Here is an 18,800-nt window from a genome sequence, read left to right on the forward strand (position 1 = left end):
TGCACATAACAGCGAGCCGGCAACATGCCATCAAATATCCAAGTATTCGTTTTCGACTGACCGTTCCGTCTTCTTAGAGGTGCCGAGTTCACCTGCCGTGATGGACGGCTTTTAACTGCGAGGTGCCAGTCGGAACGATATGCCTTAACCGAGAAAGGAGGCGTGGGAAGCCTGTTTTATTTATCTTTTCCTTCTTTAATGTGGCTATAAAACGTGCTGTGTATGCTCAAATATGCACGACAGTTTCGTTCCTCGCCCTGCGCTGTGCCCTCAGAAGCTCAGTCTCGCTGCCACCTTACTGTTATTAAAAATGGAACCTTGCAAGTATATACAGGGTGTTTCACCTAAGACTTTGCACAATCTTCTGTCAAGTAAAGCCCGCCTTCGTGGATGAACTCCCTATGTTGTCAACAGGCGTATAAGCATGACACATGCCCACATCCACTTAGTCGGGCAATCCAACTTTGGTCTGTCTAAACGTAGCATCCTAAGGAGGGTCATTACAGCTGGTGACGTCATTCCACTGCAGTGCTGACTTCACGGATACTGCGCTGATATACTGATGTGTACTCTTTGTATTTATAGCGAATCGGTGTTACCCATCAATGTTATCCAAAATGTAAAAGAAAGGAAGGAAATTTGAGTTGTTGCAGGGTAGTGCGTTAGGCAGTAAAGATGCTAGACGCCAAGATGATTCAGATTCACCATGAGCCACACAGCATGAAAACAACTACGAACCTGAGGCAGCAACGATAAGGACAAGCTCTGTCTTCAGGAAGCAATGTGCCTCCCGTTCATTACGGATGTATGACAGACCTCTCTTGAGGTGCCATGACGGGATCCTACATCACGACATATTAAGAGAGGCCCTAAGTGGATGATCTTTAAAATACACTTCTCTATATTTTCGGCTTGCACGCATAAACCGCGGAAGTTGAGGTAAGGCATGCGGCGTTGGAATAACCGACTTAAGCATATCGGACTACTTGTGCTGTGACAGAAATGTGATAACGATGTAAGAATGACCAGCTGGTTAAGGATCACTCCGAGTAAAGAACAAAAAAATGGCAACGGTTACACTTTGTTAAACCTGGGTGTATAACGTTAGGTATGTAGCTATGATTGGTTTTTGGTTTTATTTGCAATTAACTAATTAAAAATAATTCTGGTCGCTTTCCAACGGTATATGACAGGGTTCTACAGCGCAAAGTTTGGTTTTAACCGCAATTAACTAATTAACGGTAATAATTCGGGTTGATAACTGGCACAGCGCATTTGCACTCAATTTAAGCTTTCCAATGGTATGACGCGATGCTATAGCACAAAGTTTGGTTTTAATTACCAGTAACTACTTAACGCTAATTCGGCCCAATAATTCGTCGATATAACTGCGTAATTGACTAATGGCCCAAACTCATGGTTGATCACATGACATATATTCTGTTTAGACACATAGCTAGACAGTAGCGAGATCGAGTGTGTCCCGCTGTGACCTTCGCTGATCATGAAGGTCAAAGTACCGGCATGAGGCGTTTTCCGAAGTTGTACCCCGGCGAGGACAGCTACTATCTAAAAATGACGCGAAAATACCTATAAACGTAGGACGACCGCAGGAGCAAGTACAAGCTCGTTAAGTGTTTAGCAGGTGAACAAAAGGCCACAACATGCCAGAGATGATCATCTAGAGACAATTGAACTGGAAGAGTACTGGCTTTAATGTTGTTTTTTAGTCCGCCAATTTTTTTTTCGGCAAGAGCCCTGTAAGGGAAACACTCACTGTACACTCAGAAATTTCTCTGAGAACAGATTTTAAGCGGGGTTCGCGTTTGTTTCCTGAAAATTTTCTTCCCAGATGGAATCTCATATTTTTTGTCTGAAGGAACTGAAGACAATCTGAAATTTTTTGAAGCAATCTTCGTGCATTGTTCACAAGACAAAGATAAATGCCGTAATGATTGCTAGTATCGGTACATACGGCTACTGCCTGACATCCGGGCCGGTGCGTTTTTAGTATGGACATTTATGGTGCAGTATGGTGCATTTTTAGTAAAGAAGCCATCGAACCGTGAGGCTATTCATAACGCTTTTGCATCCAAAATTTTCAAGTGTCTGCTGTGATTCTCTTTTCGCTAGGGAATCGGAAAGAATATTTAGGCGCCTTCCAAACAATACGAAGCTTACTTTTGTCCAAATACCTAGCAAAAGCTGAAAAAAAAAGCTTTTGCAGTTTCCATCTGGACTGCAATATACGACTGCTATAAGGTGCCTATTGATTAACGATACCTCCTTGTCCTTGTGAGCGTTTGGGCCGTTCTGTGCCTTTCATCCGTGCCTGAACTCTATATAAGACAGTAATAATCGCCTGTCATAGCTGCGCTGCAATGGATAGACTCTAATGACAGTATCCCCCGTGGTCGTAAAATTGCAAAGCACAGAAGTTGTCATCTGTGCCATGTTAATTTCAAAGCAGAGAAAGAACCCCCTGTTTCATAGCGCCGACTCAGTGGATGACTTCTAATGCAAGTGTACACCGCGGTCGCGAAACGCTAAAGCACATTATTGGAACAGCGCTAGACGTGGACGGGAAAAAGAGGACACTGGCACGGCGACTGTTCAACATTAAGGGAACAGCGCAAAGAAGCGGACGTGAAAAAGAGGACACAGACAGGGCGCAACGTCCGTGTCCTTTTTCCACGCCCACGTCCTGGCGCCGTTACCACAATGCTGGTACAAGTTTTCCGGGTTTCCGCTTCGTCCAAAGCGCAATAATAGTCGCCTGTGTCATACCACCGAGGCAATGGACTGCTAGTAATGGAAGGATTCCCTGTTACAGTCACTGGAAAAATTTTCACACTACCCCATTGGTTTACCAGTGCCGCCGTGTTGAAAGGTATATGACTACCGCAGCCTATTGTTGCCAAATCAGGTCGAACGAGCTATAACAGGTAAATTGCACAAAGCGGCGCCCTTCATAACAGGTAAACTGCACAAATCGGCGACCTTCAAGTGGCTCTCGGCTGTCCTCTAGAATGCATCTTGAAGCCGCGCAAAAAAGACAAGGGACGAGGAAGAAACCAACAGGGCAGAGCGCGATTTCTTCCTCGTCCCTTGTCTTTTTTTGCGCGGTTTGAATATGCATTCTACTAATAGTCATCAACTAGCCCGCCTCTCTCTATTATACGTGTCCTCTAGAACCTGCGTAAGTGCACAAGCTTCCGCTTAAAACGATGTTCAAAAATTCCCGCTTGCTGTTCAATTAGTTTAGTTTATGGAGGTTTAACATCCTAAAGTGACTCAAGCCATGGGGGACGCCGTAATGTAGGGCTCCGGATAATTTCGACCACCCGACTTTTTTTGACATTGACTAGTATTTCACCTCCACCGAAATGCGACCACCGCTGGTGGAACCGAACCCGCGTTTTTCGGGTCAGTAGCCGAGCACCATAACCACTAAGCCACAGCGGCGGCCATCACAAAGGTGATTGTTGTATGGATGCACTAGGCAGCGGCTGCCATCTATCTCCCAAGTCCGGAGGTGATGGGAGGAGGAGGAATGTGGTACTCTGGCAAAGCTTCCAGTGAGCCTATACCCTGTAGGGTTCCTCGATGCCAGCGCCGGGTGGAGACAACTTAAGCGACGCCGCCATATTGAATCACAACGGCCTCTTCCATGTACCGCGAAATGCTCGACTGGTAGTCCAGTGTAGCTCTCGCTGCAAAAGGCCGTTCAAGTTAAAGTACTTTGAAGCGCGCAGATAGCATGAACGGCGCCGTTACGAACGCTAGCGCCGCTGATCCCGTGTGATTCAATATGGCGGCGCCGCTTAAGTTGTCTCCACCCCGATGGCGCTGGCATCGAGGCACCCTATATTCCTTGGGTCGTGAAACGCCACCTCGTGTAGCTGAGCTCCAGTACGCGAAAATTAACAGGCCACGCATTCCAGGGCGAATAATTCTTGAGTGTTTGGTTAAACTGACTCGTAAAAGTAAAATTAATTTTTTTTTGCGCTGTTTATTCGCTATCGGCATACTAGACACAACAGTAGAGATGACTGTTATAAATGCAAAAAAAATAGACGGTTTAGCATGGCTAAGCCCTGAATATCGTGCGGTAGCACTAGTTAGGGTGGGCACTTAAGGTCCTTACGTGCTAAAGGCATTTGAACTAAACGCCTTTTCTATAAAAGCCTTTCCTCTAAAGGCATTTACAATGAAGCCCTTCACCCTAAATGCCTTTAACATAAGGCCATTGCCTTAAAGGCCTTTGGGTAAAGACCTGGGTAACGGCCTAAATGCTTTTACTAAGGTAAAAGCCTGCCAAGTTTACACACCTGGAGTGCACATGTCTTACGATCGGCTTACCAAATTGGGTCTAAAAGTGATCAATGTGGTGGTCCCTGTATCCAAGCATCACAAGATGCAAAACTGTCCGGCGAAACGGCCGCTGCAGCCAGGCGCAGGATTGTGGTCGGTTTTATATCTGCCCAGAACCACAATGGATGATGACGGTGGATTTCCACTTATTGGGAGCGGCATACTCGGCACCCGGGGCGGAAAAACAAGCCTTGGAAGTGAAGTCATTTCTGAATGACGGCCGATGTGAGGGCAACCCTGACTCGGATTCTCCAAAGTGTCTGAAGTTTGTACTAAACTCCCTTCCGAAAATCTTAACACTACCGATCAGTGTTATCTGACTGGCAGGCTTAAAAAGCAAGTATCCTCTCCAAAACAGTGTGCTAATAATAAAAGACTCTGGTCGGTAGGACAAGTGTACAATGTCATCGAGATCTATTTATTGAAAAAAATTCTACAAAACGTGCTTAGAAAAATTCATATCAGTAGTAGTCTGGCGGAAACGCCGGACCGAAGCGTCGTGTCATTTCTTCTGCGATTATCTTCTGGAATGAATGGGGAGGTAGGTCATTTCCAGCTATTTCGACGGAATCGCTGTCATCGCCAATATCATCCAGTACAACGCACCTGCTGGCGTTGTGAGTGTCGAGCAATATTTTTATCTGGAAAAAAATTTAATGCCCATACATATACCCGCTTCATATTTTTATGATTTTAATTTAACTCATGCATAGATAGCGCAGAACAGACGCCTTACGTGTCATGTTTCTCGTGCTTATGTGCCGTCTTTGTCGCGGTGTTCCCAACAAGTGGATAATTAAAAAATAGAACGTGCCTTCACTGAAGGAAACACAATCTCAAGGGCGAAAATATGATTTGAAACATGTAAGAAAATCTTGCCACATAAACTTGTTACCCATTTACGTCTCATGTAATTGTCGGGTCGTGTTATTTAATCGCCATATAACCATATCATTAACCACATATTTTCTTGAATCAATACATTTCGAGAGCACGCTTTATTTTGTTGTATCATTTTGGGCAACCCATACACTTAGCTGTTATGCTATATACTGAATATATCAACACGACTGGCACTCATTCTCCCAATACGTACGTCTGATTATGGGCCAGTGCGACAGCGTGATTAGTGCTTGACGGCACTAGCTGCTTGATATGACAGAGATGTGGTGCGATAAAAAACAGAACTACAAAACAGCCGGGAAAACTTTTGTTCAAGAGTATGCCTGAAAAATAGTGGCGAAAGAAGATTTCTGTAAGAATCTCGACAGTCTACCTGGAGGTCCCATATTGGCGCGCTACCTACTACACCACGACACGATTTGGTCATAATTTATTATTCTTGCATGACAGATGTATCGCATTTTTTCAAGTGTTCAGTTATTTTTATCAAGTGTCGAACCTACAGGGGCACCGAGTAGATTACTCCCGAAGGCCTACTGTAGCGTCCTGCAGACTCCCGGGGGTGCCCCTGATATTACGGCTCCGGATCCAGTCTAATAGGAGTTGAAGCATTTTGGAATATCACAACTTTCCCAACGCCTGATGTTTTCTAGCCCTCCCATAGCACTCGTGATTTTTCCTACCCACTGAGCCTTGCCGCTAATATCATGGCGCAAGGCGTCCGGCATGTTTAGAACCGGTTAACGGGACAGCGAAACATGAAGTTCACTGCCAAGCAAAAACTTTACGCATGTAAACACATCAGGTAACCTTAGATGATTAACACCTATGCTAGTTTTTAAATAAAACAATAGCAGCGAAAAAGCGAGAGCAAACGGAATAGAGCGAGAGAGGCGCTATGCCATTTGTTTTCTTAAAACTTTTTGGAGTTCCGCTGTCAGCAACATCGAACGCAGTTATGACGGAGATTTACTCAAATCTCATAAGCAAAGCAAAAGCCTCTTCGAATAAATTAAAATACTAGGTCTGGCGGCGTTATATCGGCAAGAAAATAGCAGTCAATAAGCTAATTTGCGCAGCGCACTAAAAGAGGCGATATTATTCAAGGAGACGGAAGCGGCGACCGTCAGCTAGGGGCCAAGCACTTAGGCAGGAAGCACGAGAAAAAAAATAGTAATTTTGTTTTTATAATAACACCAGTTCTGTTTGCCGGTTTTTACGTCATTGATCTCAAAAATTTGTTTAAAGAATATCATCAACATCAGCCTTACTACACCCACTGCAGGGCAAAGGCCTCTCCCATGTCTCTCCAATTAACCCTATCCTTTCCCAGCTGCATCCACCCTTTGCCTGCAAAATTCTTAATCTCATCCGTCCACCTAACCTTCTGCCGCCCCCTGCTACGCTTACTTTCTCTTGGAATACACTCCGTTACCTTTAAAGACCAGCGGTTATCTTGCCTTCGCATTACATGCCCTGCCCAAGCCCATTTCTTTCTCTTGATTTCGACTAGGATGTCATTAACCCGTGTTTGTTCCCTCACCCACTCTGGGCGCTTCCGATCTCTTAACGTTACACCTATCATTTTCCTTTCCATGGCTCGCTGCGTTGTCCTTAATTTAAGCTGAACTCTTCGTTAGCCTCCACGTTTCTGCCCCGTAGGTGAGTACCGGTAAGATTATGCTGTTGTACACTTTCTTCTTGAGGGAAATTGGTAAACTGCCACTCATGATCTGCGAGAATTTGCCATATGCGCTCCACCCCATTCTTATCCTTCTAGTTATCTCCCTCTCATGATCCGGATCAGCTGTCACTATCTGCCCTAAGTAGACGTATTCCGTCACAATTTCTAGGCTCTCGCTGCCAATTGTGAACTGGTGTTCCCTTGCTAGGCTGTTGAACATTACCTTGGTTTTCTGCATGTTAATTTTTAGACCCATCGATCTGCTCTGCTTGTCTAACTCATTGATCATGATTTGCAGTTCTCCTCAGTGACTCAGCAAGGCAATGTCATCAGCAAATCGCAGATTATTTAGGTATTCTTCATTTATTCTTATTCCCAACTGTTCCCAATTCAGGTCTCGAAATACCTCCTGTAAACATGCGGTGAACAGCATTGGCGAGATCGTGTCTCCTTGCCTGACGCCCTTCCTTATTGGAATTTTATTGCTGACTTTATGGAGGACTATAGTAGCTGTGCAGTTGCTATATATATCTTGCAGTATTTTGACATAAGGCTCTTCAACCCCCTGATTACGCAATGCCTGTATGACTGCTGAGGTTTCCACTGAGTCGAATGCTTTCTCGTAATCAATGAAAGCTATATATATAGGTTGGTTATATTCTGCGCATTTCTCTATCACCTGATTGATAGTGTGAATATGATCTATTGTGGAATATCCTTTACGAAAGCCTGCCTGATCATTTGGTTGATTAAAGTCTAGCGTTGCCCTGACTCTATTAGCGATTACCTTAGTAAATACTTTGTAGGCAACGGATAGTAAGCTGATCGGCCTGTAATTTTTCAAGACCTTGGCGTCTCCCTTCTTATGAATTAAGATAATGTTTGCATTCTTCCAAGCTTCTGGTACAGTCGAGGTCATAAGGCATTGCGTATACAGGGTGGCTAGTTTTTCTAGCACGATGTCCCCTCCATCCTTCAACAGATCTGCTGTTGCCTGATCCTCCCCAGCTGCTTTTCCCCTTTTCATTGCTTCTAAGGCTTTTTTTGCTTCATGTTTCGTTACTGGCGGGATGACGCATTTCTGTACACTACTGTCTTTCTCATTAACGCTCTGATTACATTGGCTACTGTACAGGTCTGTGCAGAACTCTTCGGCTACGTTAACTATCTTATCCATATTGCTAATGACATTGCCCTGCTTGTCTCTTAATGCATACATCTGGTTTTTACCTATTCCTAGTTTCCTCTTCACTGTTTTTAGGCTACCTCCGTTCTTTATAGCATGCTCGATTCTCTCCATATTAAACTTCCTTATGTCGGCTACCTTGCGCTTATTTATTAACTTTGATAGCTCCGTTAGTTCTATTCTATCGGTAGGGTTAGATGCCCTCATGTTTTGGCGCTTCTTAATCAGAACTTTCGTCACCTCAGATAGCTTCCCGGTATCCTTTCGAACTCTCCTACCGCCAACTTCTACTGCGCACTCCGTAATTATTTATGTCATATTATCGTGCATTGAACGAACATCAAGTTCATCTTCCTCAGTTAAAGCCAAATATCTGTTTTGCAGCGCTATCCTAAACTCCTGTGTTTTTCCTCTTATGGCTAACTCGTTAATGGTCTTCTTCTTCATTAGCTTCTTCCGTTCCCTCTTCAAGTCTAAGCTAAGGCTAGACCTTACCATTCTGTGGTCGCTGCAACGCACCTTTCCGAGGACGGCCACACCCTGAATGATGCCAGGTTTAGCGCATAGTATGAAGTCGATTTCATTTTTAATCTCACTATTGGGGCTCTTCCAGGTCCACTTCCTGTTTTCTCGTTTGCGGAAGTATTCATGATCCGTAAATTATTTCTATCCGCGAATCCGACTAATAACTCTCCTCTGCTATTTCTAGAGCCTATCCCATAGTCACCTACCGCGTGGTCGTCAGCCTGCTTCTTGCCTACCTTCACATTGAAGTCGCCCATCAGTACAGTGTACTGCGATTTTACTTTATTCATTGCCGATTCTACGTGTTCATAGAAACTTTCAACGGTCTGGTCATCATGGCTGGATGTGGGTGCGTAGGCCTGCACCACTTTCAGCTTGTACATCCTATTCAGCCTAATTACTACAGCTGCTACCCTCTCGTTAATACTGTAGAACTCCTCTACGTTGCCAGCTATATCCTTATTAATGAGGAATCCCACACCTAGTTCTCGTCTATCCTCTAACCATCGATAGCACAGTATGTGTCCGTCCTTTAGTACTGTATACTGTAAAGAATATAGGCTAACACAATAAGGCGCCTTTGCTCGTTGCGCGGCACATAATCACGCTTTGGCACTCGAGTTATGATAGCGGGATTTTCAGAGGCTCCAGTTCTATAATGAGAAAAATCCCATGAATCTGAAATAGTGGGCGGGACCTCAGTCACGTTTCTGTCGTTTCGTAATCTACAGACTCACCTTGCTTTCAACGTGTTTAGGCAGGTCACAAAAAACGGTCTTTTCTTCAATGTGCAAAATTTTCGTTTCGGCCGCGTCTCCTTCGGCATGTTTGCTCGCGGAAACCTCGCTGCTCATATTTGATTCTGCAGCTATCTGCAAAGGCGTGAACCGAAGAATTAGGATCGCAGATTTGTCTCGTGTAATTAACCAGAGAGCTATGACATTGAGCACAAATGCGGTGACGCTAGCAGGTAAAGTGAACAGGATGCAATAAAGAACAAAAATAATGTAATCGTTCATATGCAATCGATGTGAGCGCGTGCACTTGGCCTGAATATAAGGTATCGAAAACGTGACCGGTCGTCTATTAGGTAACGAATAGTATTGAAGAGGAATACCACATTCCAGCGAGTGGTAGAATGTCAGCAGGACCGAGTAAGTTTTTTAAGGAGAAATTTCAAGCGGTTTCAGATAAAATTTTCACGACAACATTAGTGAAACGAGCATAAGCAAATTTAATGGCAGTATTTTGTGGCACATGTGAGGGTGACCACCACAGATTTTTGGAATCATTGTGACATGGTTTCGGGGTATCTATGATGCCGGTCTTGCTAAATGCCGGTGACAAAATAAAAATGCGTGTTTTCATTGAAAAAAAAACCCCTGCTTATCAGGAGAACTAGTAACCACAACTTATTCAAACTACTCGAAGCCGGCTATAGGTGCAACTGCACTAGGTGGTGTCGAAGTTTGAAATCTCCGCCGGTCTAGGACGCGATAAACATAAAGCTTACGAAAAACCTGGGACTGAGCGCGCGCATTGCAATGATAACAATTTCGAACATCAAAGTAACTGGTGCACAAGGCAAGTCTTTCTTGGGAGACCTGCTCACGTCTTGTTTGGCGAATCATGTGATTAGGCCAATGAATAAAACAAACAAACAAACAAACAAATAGAAATGAAAACAAACACCGCTATATGGCAACAACAATAATGCTCTTCAAAAGGCCCATAAAACTCCTTTGACCTTCACTTTAACGCAACAATACGGCTCTGTAAGTGCTAGTTGTGCTCGGGGAGTTAGTTCATCGAATAAAATTGCATACTACGCAAAACAAAAACACTAGACCGGAAAAAAAATACACAGGCACATCAGTACAAACATTGCAATTACACATATGGATGCTTTTCTGCGGCATTGTTTTACAGTGCTATACAGTGTTTTCTTTGATGTGTACTGAAAGAACTATACGCGTGTTAGTGACGCACGCTGATAACCGCTGATAACGACGATGTGGTTACATAAAATACGTTGAGTTCGGTGAGTGATCATGTCCTTGACTTTGCTGGAGCACAGATAGGCATAATCAATCGGCCGCTCCATGCACGACGTCTACAATGGCCGACTAAACTCGTGTCAGCGTACTGCATCTTTTTTTTGTCATGCTAATGCTTGCAATAACTTCTGTGATTACCTCGTAGCTGTGTCCTTTTGCACCGTACATTTGTAAATCCTTGAAATGTACACTATGACTACTCCCGCTAACGCCCACCAACTTTGCGGAGGTGTTACCGGAAAAGCCAAGGACAATGTAGGGAGCAATCCGAGCACTATGATTTCCTACCCTCCTTCGGCTGTATCTCTCGTAGTCCTTCGGCTCTGGCTTCAGGTTGTACGAGAAATCGCCGCCAGTGATGCGTACAGCGTTGCACGCAGTGGTTAACGAAAAGCAGAGACCTGTCTTATTGAGGTCTTCCGCCCACTCGTCAAACTTGCTCACAACGTTAGCCTGCAAGGAAAATTCGTCAGGGTCGCAAACTCTTCAATAAAACAAAAACGAAAAAATCGTCCGTCGTCTTCCCTCTCTCAAGATCATTTCCAGCGTGCTCCTAACGTGACTTTTTCAGAGCTTGCTTTTTCACGCTGTCTTCCACACAGCATGCAAAAAATGGAAGAAGTGCTCGAAAGGAAAACATACCGCTTTTTCGACTGTTAAAACGACAGATGCTGGAAGGCAACAGCTTAGACGAGTACGCCCGCAAGACGCAGGCGCTTAGTTTTAGCTGCTGTGAGACGTGACGTGTGCCTTGACAGCCCCGCCAGGAGGCGGCCGACGTAACGGAGTGCTTATTATGGGTAGAGAGCTGATACAACACATCAGCTCTGCACACGTGGTCTTCGCTAGTACCTCATTAGAGATGCTAGGGTAATCCAATTGGCAATAGGTGGTGGTACTCGTGAAGTGGCGTGGCATATGTTATATGGGGCGTCACATCTCACAAGTCCAGCTTTCTTGGACAAAAATTTAAATATTGGAATATTGTAAGATACTGTTACGGAAATATTGAAGGTACTGGTCCATTCTTTCTATGCGCAGCAAAATATTTGTTTTAAATTTTTTTCCATCGCTCGTATCGGGTAGTTAAGTCCAATAAGGAATGTTTGTGACGATAGCAAAAACGTTGATATAAAAAAAAATGCAAGCCTTCCGAATGGAGATCTGTGGATATGCTGATTGTTATGCTGAAATCTCTCCATATATGAAAAAAATTGCGTTCATAATGTATTCCCCGTTGAAAAATGCTTTTGTCCAACATTCCTGGATATGGGCTATAAGAGACGTCGTTGTTGAGAGCTCGAGTTTAATTTCGACCATCTGGCGTTGTTTAACGTGCGCCAACGTCACACCGCACCTGGAAAATTTTTTCCGTTTTTTCTTCCATCGAAATTCGGCCGATGCGAAAGGGAGTCAATCCCGCGACCTTCGGCTGAGCAGACGAGCTTCAGAGTCATTAAAACCACCGCGTGTGGTTTTCCTTGTTTTGGCCATGGCTCACATAACTGTGGGGATGATGGAATAGGATAATTTCGGCAGATCACGTTTGGGCTGGTGCTGCCACTTGTGGCTAAACTGGCACCATGAAAGAACAGCACGCGTCAAAACAGCGCACAGAAAACAGCACAGTTTGGCTGCTGACCCGAAAGACGCGGGTTCGATCCCGGCCGTGGCGGTCGAATTTCGATGGAGGCGAAATTCTAGAGGCTCGTGTACTGTGGGATGTCAGTGCACGTTAAAGAACACCAGGTGATCGAAATTACCGGAGACCTCCACTATGGCGTCCCTCATAGGCTGAGTCGCTTTGGAACGTCAAACTCAAATAAATCAAAGCAACACAGCGACAAAGCAGCGCATGGAAAAATGGCACAGCGATAAAACGCAACAGGGAAAAAACATCATGGCGACAAAACAGCGCTCGTCACAACAGCACGCCGAACAAAACGGCACAGCGACAAAACCGTACAGCGAAAAAACATCACGACTACAGACAATCGCAGGGAAAAACAGCACGATGACAAAACAGCACATCGGAGTACAGTGCAGTGTTACTGGAGGGGTGAACTATCATAGCGATAACCGGAAACGGTAAATCACAACACATGTGGCAGTGACCTTTGGAGTTAGCGAGTGCTCGTTTCACAGACCTAATAAGGCACGCGGTAGGGCAATATATGCGATCTGAAATATAGACATTTTATGGCGGGAAATGGAATTAATAACGCTTAAAAAGTTGTACTGGAAGGATAGATTTTGTGGCTTGACCATCATGGTGCTGAATTCTGGCAAATAAGCCCGACGTAGGGTTCTGGGTGTACCAGAAGTTCTTACTGTTCAAAACTCTCGCTGTCGGCAATTGAATCTTCAACAATTTTGTTTGGAGCGAGACACAGGGCCTTCACACATTGAAAATATCCAGTATGCGATACTTACTTTTAACTATGGCAGGATTGCCAGAGCCGACATCTTCAGGTTGTTTTGCGTTTAACCAGGACGCTGCACAGTGGCTGTCTGAGGCTAGACTCCAGCTAGTTACGGTAGAGATTCCAACTCCACTCTAACTAGCTGGAGTCTAACTGAAGTTAGTTTTCTGTTTTCTGTTCATTTCGCATATTAGGCTTCCGTAAGCTTCAATAATCAAACATGCCTTAGGCTGTCTGCAACGGCTCTGTATTTCGTGACGAAAATAGCGAATAGATTTGTGTGGTGTAGTGTGAATCGTTTCAATAAAAGGAAGTTCGGTTCAATATTCGAATTCTATGACACGAAACTAAAATTAGATGTCTATTTTTCTTTACACACTTTCGTTCGTCATTTATTTTCTTTCTTGAAGCTGTTAGATGCCATTTGGATGCTTCCGAATTTCAGAACCTTTGCGTCAAAACAGCACGAAGCACAAAAAATTGCTAGTATACATCAACCTGAATTCGAACCAGAGATGCGCTAAGCTTTTCGACGCCTTGGAGCGCTCGGCCATCGCAGCAGCCGCTCGGTCTCTCTGTTCGAATTGGTAGCCTCTCTCGCTATGCCACGGAAGTCATCACCACGAATGTTAGCTATGGCCTCTGAAGAGCTGGAGAGGGCGATGACACGTCAAAGAATGAAATCAAGCGCTAAACGCCATGCATGCTGCCTATAGGAAGCGGCTGCGTGCGGCAGCACGTAATGCGTCATAAACAGCCAAGGTAAACGGAACCTAGCTAGCAAATAAGACAATATAAACTAACCGGGGCATTTGACGGCAGAGCAGATGCCCGGGATATTTTATCTCTAAGTTGCCCAAATTCTTCTTCAATAATACAGAAAGAAACTGCATGATTGAAGCCAAGCAGGAAAAGACTACATAACCACTCTGCCAAATGTACAGTTCAAGCAACGCTGTTCCTCACTGAATGAGCCTGCACTGTGAAACGAGCACTCGCTAACTCCAATGGTTGCGGCCACATGTGTTCTGATTTACCGTCTGCGGTTATGGCTATGATAGTTCAACCCTCCAACAGCGCTGCGCCGTACTCCGATGTGTTGTTTTGCCGTCGTGCTGTCTTTTCCTACGCTTTTCTGTCGCGGTGCTGTTTTGTCGCTGTGCTGTTTAGTCACTGTGCCGTTTTGTCTGGCGTACTGATTTGAAGCGTGCTGTTTTTTTCCTGTGCTGTTTTGTCGCCATGCTCTTTTTGCCGTTTGGTCACTGTGCCGTTTTTCCCTGTGCTGTTTTGTCGCCATGCAGCCTTTTTGCCGTTCTGTCACTGTGCCGTTTTTCCCTGTGCTGTTTTGTCGCTGTGCTGTTTTTGTGCGCTGTTTCTTCCCAATGCTGGTTTGACGTGTGCTGTTCTTTCGTGTCTCCGTAGCTTTCATGCCGCTCTGGAAAGCTAGTCTGACAGCCATGGTCTTCTAAAGGAAGATGAGGATGACACTTTTTCTGGGACGCAAGGTAAGGTCGGTGCGATGGACCTCTTTCTTCGCAATTACACATTAAGCGTCTATGTTATAGGGTCTTGTGTCCGTCGGGTGGAAATGAAAATCGTATTCGAAACCGGCCGAATCATCTTGACAGAAGTGCGTGCCGTCAACGCCAGATCGGCGCGTAGATCTCGCCTACGTACCGGCGTTAACGTTGACAACGGCTTTTCTTAGTTATTAAACATGCGTAAAGTACTAGTTTCCTCCAGAAGATTTAATAAGTAATTTTTGGTTTTATATCAGTACCGAGTGCCAAAAACATCCTGGACACTATTTGGGCTTAGCATACCTTTCAGCCTTTTAGTAGAGGCCGACTGGATTCTTCTAACCACTCGCATTTCTTTCATAAATATTGTGGTATCGGAATCAAAATTTAGATATATAAGCTCGGCTGATTCTCTAACAGCCATCAAGCAGAGAAAGGAGGTTATATGACATGTTCTATTGAACGGTGTCATGTTATTTTTTTCTGTTCTGGCCCGTGTGAGGCGTTTGATTGCTCAATGGTTTCTACACAAATTTAATTCCAGTTGAGATAAAATAAGGCCCAACAAAGATAAACTGGAATTCACTCCAACGAACAATGCATGAAAATTTGTGAATAAATCAGCAGGACAAAATCTCCGCATTAATTAAGCTATGTGTAGCCATGGCGTAGAAAACGGGTTTTAGATGTGCCTAAAATATACACGAGAATTATAGTGTCTAATCTGTCTTTAGTAGCGCAGTACAAGTGTTAGGATGCTTACCATGCCCACAATGTGTTCTGCCGGCGAGGATATAGGGTTCGGAGGATATATCCCGAACAGCTGAGGGATATCACCCATAGCCCAGTAAGGAACGTTTGTGGTGAAGCTCGTTGTAATACCGGCAATGTCGGCACTCCTGTGTAAATGAGTCCTAAATTACTATGCGAAGACACATAGTCCTGCCCATAGACAGCAAAATATTTGACCCTCCCACCTTCCGCCGCTTGCGGATGGGAATAACGCCAGGAATAAGTACAGTTCCCAAAGAGCACACTTTTCAAGCACTTATTGAAACGAAGCTTTAATTGCCCCGTTCACATGGAGGAAAAATTTATCTCCGCCCATGCATTATTCAAATACGAAACAACAAACTGATTTACTAGGAATGACAGTCGTTTATTTATAAAAATTAAATATTTAGAGGAATAAGTTATCTGAATTTTCCAAGTTTTTTTTTTCGAAAGGCGCCCACACATAGGGCTTTGGTCTGTACATGAAGGAGTAACGGTTAGAGTTGACGAAAGATGTCGGAAACACTATCGTCTGCATGCCGTTGTACCTAAAGGGGAAACGGTGATAGTGACAGAATACCGCCACTATCGACAGCCTAACAACTTCCACCGGAGAACATAGGTCTCCACCCATATACATGAAACAAACCCCGTGATGTGTCATCAGCGGCCACATTATTTCCGCAAACTTACAATACCCTCCTCCCTGCCACCTTGCATTCCGTCCAATGCTGCTAGCGTAACCTCTGATACACACACCTACAACACTGTACAAGGCCACCTAGATCTCTTCACCAAAGATCAAGAGCTTAGGAGAGCGGCTTATTCATGAGGAAGGTGATTTGTGCAGCTCGGGACAACTGATTAGCTGAGCGCCATGTAGGGGGTGAACACGAAAACTTTAAATTGCGCCTTACTAAGCACGCAACAAAGTTCACCTATCAAAGTCCAGGCATGCAGATACGACAGGATTGAACAGCGCACAAAGGACGAGGAAACAGGGAATGAAACGACGAGACACACAGACATTGTCATGGGAAAAAAAAGCTACGTTGGCTAAAGCGGCAGGTGTCTGGACAACCGCCTCTAGGAACATTGCAACAACGTGTCTGAACGGCGTAGTGGGTTCCTTGACGTACAGTGGAGAAAATGTAAGCCTGATGATAACAGTGCAGATGAAGATGGCGGATCAGATCAGGTTTCCACTTGTCAGGCCATCTACCAAGACAGCACTGTTGTTTCCAAAAACAGATGTAAACTGATTCGTGAAATTATTGAAACCGAAATGATAGATCGTTTAGGTGGCTCTCGCGCATCGAAGCCATCGATCGCTCTCAACCGTAAGGAACTCAAGAGTGCAAACGGCACGAAAAACGGGACAAGATAGAGTGAAGCAACACACACACAGCACCGAACTTACAACTGAGTGTATTTCATGCGAAAACGCAATAAATACAGGAAGTACATGGTGAAAAAGTGTTTGAGCGTGCCGTCTCTTCGCTTACCGAGAAAAGATATAGCTTTTTAGATATTGACCTTCAATAGTATCAATCTTATATAATGGTGTTCTTTTAGTTTATTGTTTTGTGTACTTCCTGTATTTATTGCGTTTCGCATGAAATACACTCAGTTGTAAGTTCGGTGCTGTGTGTGTTGTTTCTCTCTCCCATACAAAAACGTCCTATGGGCGTCTGTGGCCTTTTATGAACGTCTATAAGCACCCACAGAGGTGCTTATTGCCAGCTATTGAAAAATATATGCCACAAAAGCTATAGCTTTGGAACCATACAACTGTCTTAAGCTCTCTATAGAAAAATATATCAGCCTGTATATACAGCTATAGACAGAAATAGGAAAAGTCTATAGCTATTGGGGCCAAAATCCTATAGCCGTTTTCTGTCTTGAATCATGAACCAACTGGCCCAACAATCCTCCCTTTTGCGTAAGGAATTATTGTACCTCCGTCAGTGCCTGAATGTTCCGCTTGTCGCGCATGCATGCTGTTGGCCAAGATATAACTATATATTCCGGGCCGAGGTTCGAAATGTAAGTACAGCGCCCGTGTGTCTCATCGTTTCTTTAAGTACAAGTTCAAGTTTATTTTCCTTTCTTACAAAGAAGGAGCCGGGACTAAAAGCTGTGGTAACAGCTTGACTGGAGGTCCCGACTCCTTGAGACAGCGGTAGTGCAGAAGGAAGGCGAGGGTCACATCATTTACATCAATTAGTAATGTCATGGGTATCCGATGCAAATCCACATTTACGCGAAGCGCGAACACACATGCAAAACGAAAGTCGCAATACACACATGTACTCAAAGCAAATGTTTTACTGAAAGAAAGATTCTTTCTGTGTGTGGTGTGTGTTAGGCGCAAAATCTTTCTTTCAGTATGCAACACCAACTAGCCCAGCAGTTAACTCTCCAAATGTTTTACATCACTAAAATCATGTCTGCTTCTTTCACAGATTGAAATTGTCTCGGCAGTAGTCACGGATATTGTGTTTTGAATTTCTGGTAATATCAAAATTGTCATGGATTAGTTTGTTTAGCAAGAGGGGAAGGTTGTAACTTAAGGACTGGTTCATAGAGTAAGTTCTTGGTGTTGGAGTGATCCAAGTTTCTTTGTATCTAGTGTTACGGCAGCTGTTATTTTCTCTCAGTTGTCCAAGTACAATAAAGGGATTGTCACGTTGTTGTGAAGAGTATTTATAGCATAATAGAAGCCTGTAAAAGTATAACGCGAAGATTTGAAGGATATCATACTTTATAAAGATATTTCTTGTGGGGAAAATGAATGGCACATTTGCTATGGACCGGACGGCTTTTTTCTGCAGTAAATGCAATCTATGAAGATTTGTTACCCCTGTTGTTCCCCAAACCAAGCTGCAGTATTGGATATGACTTAGTACTAACGCGTTGTAGAGCAACATCTTTACCATTACTGGAAAAATATGTCTAAAGCGACCAAGTATACCTAGAGCTGAGGAAACTTTCGAACAAATGTGTTCTATGTGCGCATTCCAAGTTAGGTTGTGAGAAAAGATAACGCCCAGTGTTTTTACAGAAATCACAAGCTCTATTGGTTGGCTGTTTAAGGCTATTTTGAGAGGCCTAGATATTTTCTTTCCCTTAGGGAGGTATAACAAAATTTGTGTTTTTGACGGATTTATGCGCAAGGAGTTTGCATCTGCCCATGAGTGCAGTTTATTAAGGGCTTCGCTTGTTTTGCTTTCAACCTCGGCCTCGGAAATACCCATGACAAAAAAAGTTGTGTCATCTGCAAATGACACAACCTGAACATTACATAAACTAAAAATAGCAAAGGCCCAAGATTGCTTCCTTGGGGCACTCCGC

The 18,800-nt window shown here is 44.1% G+C and overlaps 1 protein-coding gene across 1 annotated transcript in view; it reads right to left on the minus strand.

The window, feature by feature from the left end:
• Positions 1–4,835: 4,835 nt before the first annotated feature.
• LOC144102720 (uncharacterized) overlaps positions 4,836–18,800 on the minus strand; it is a 30,365-nt gene continuing 16,400 nt past the window's right edge. Inside the window, exons 6-9 of the mRNA XM_077635908.1 lie at positions 15,436–15,571; positions 11,018–11,182; positions 9,410–9,544; positions 4,836–5,015 (exon numbers count right to left, since the gene is read on the minus strand). Coding sequence (XP_077492034.1) covers positions 4,836–5,015; positions 9,410–9,544; positions 11,018–11,182; positions 15,436–15,571 — 616 coding nt within the window. The remainder of the gene's footprint in view (positions 5,016–9,409; positions 9,545–11,017; positions 11,183–15,435; positions 15,572–18,800) is intronic.

This window comes from Amblyomma americanum, chromosome 8 (genome assembly GCF_052857255.1).
Source record: "Amblyomma americanum isolate KBUSLIRL-KWMA chromosome 8, ASM5285725v1, whole genome shotgun sequence".
Lineage (NCBI taxonomy): Eukaryota > Metazoa > Arthropoda > Arachnida > Ixodida > Ixodidae > Amblyomma > Amblyomma americanum.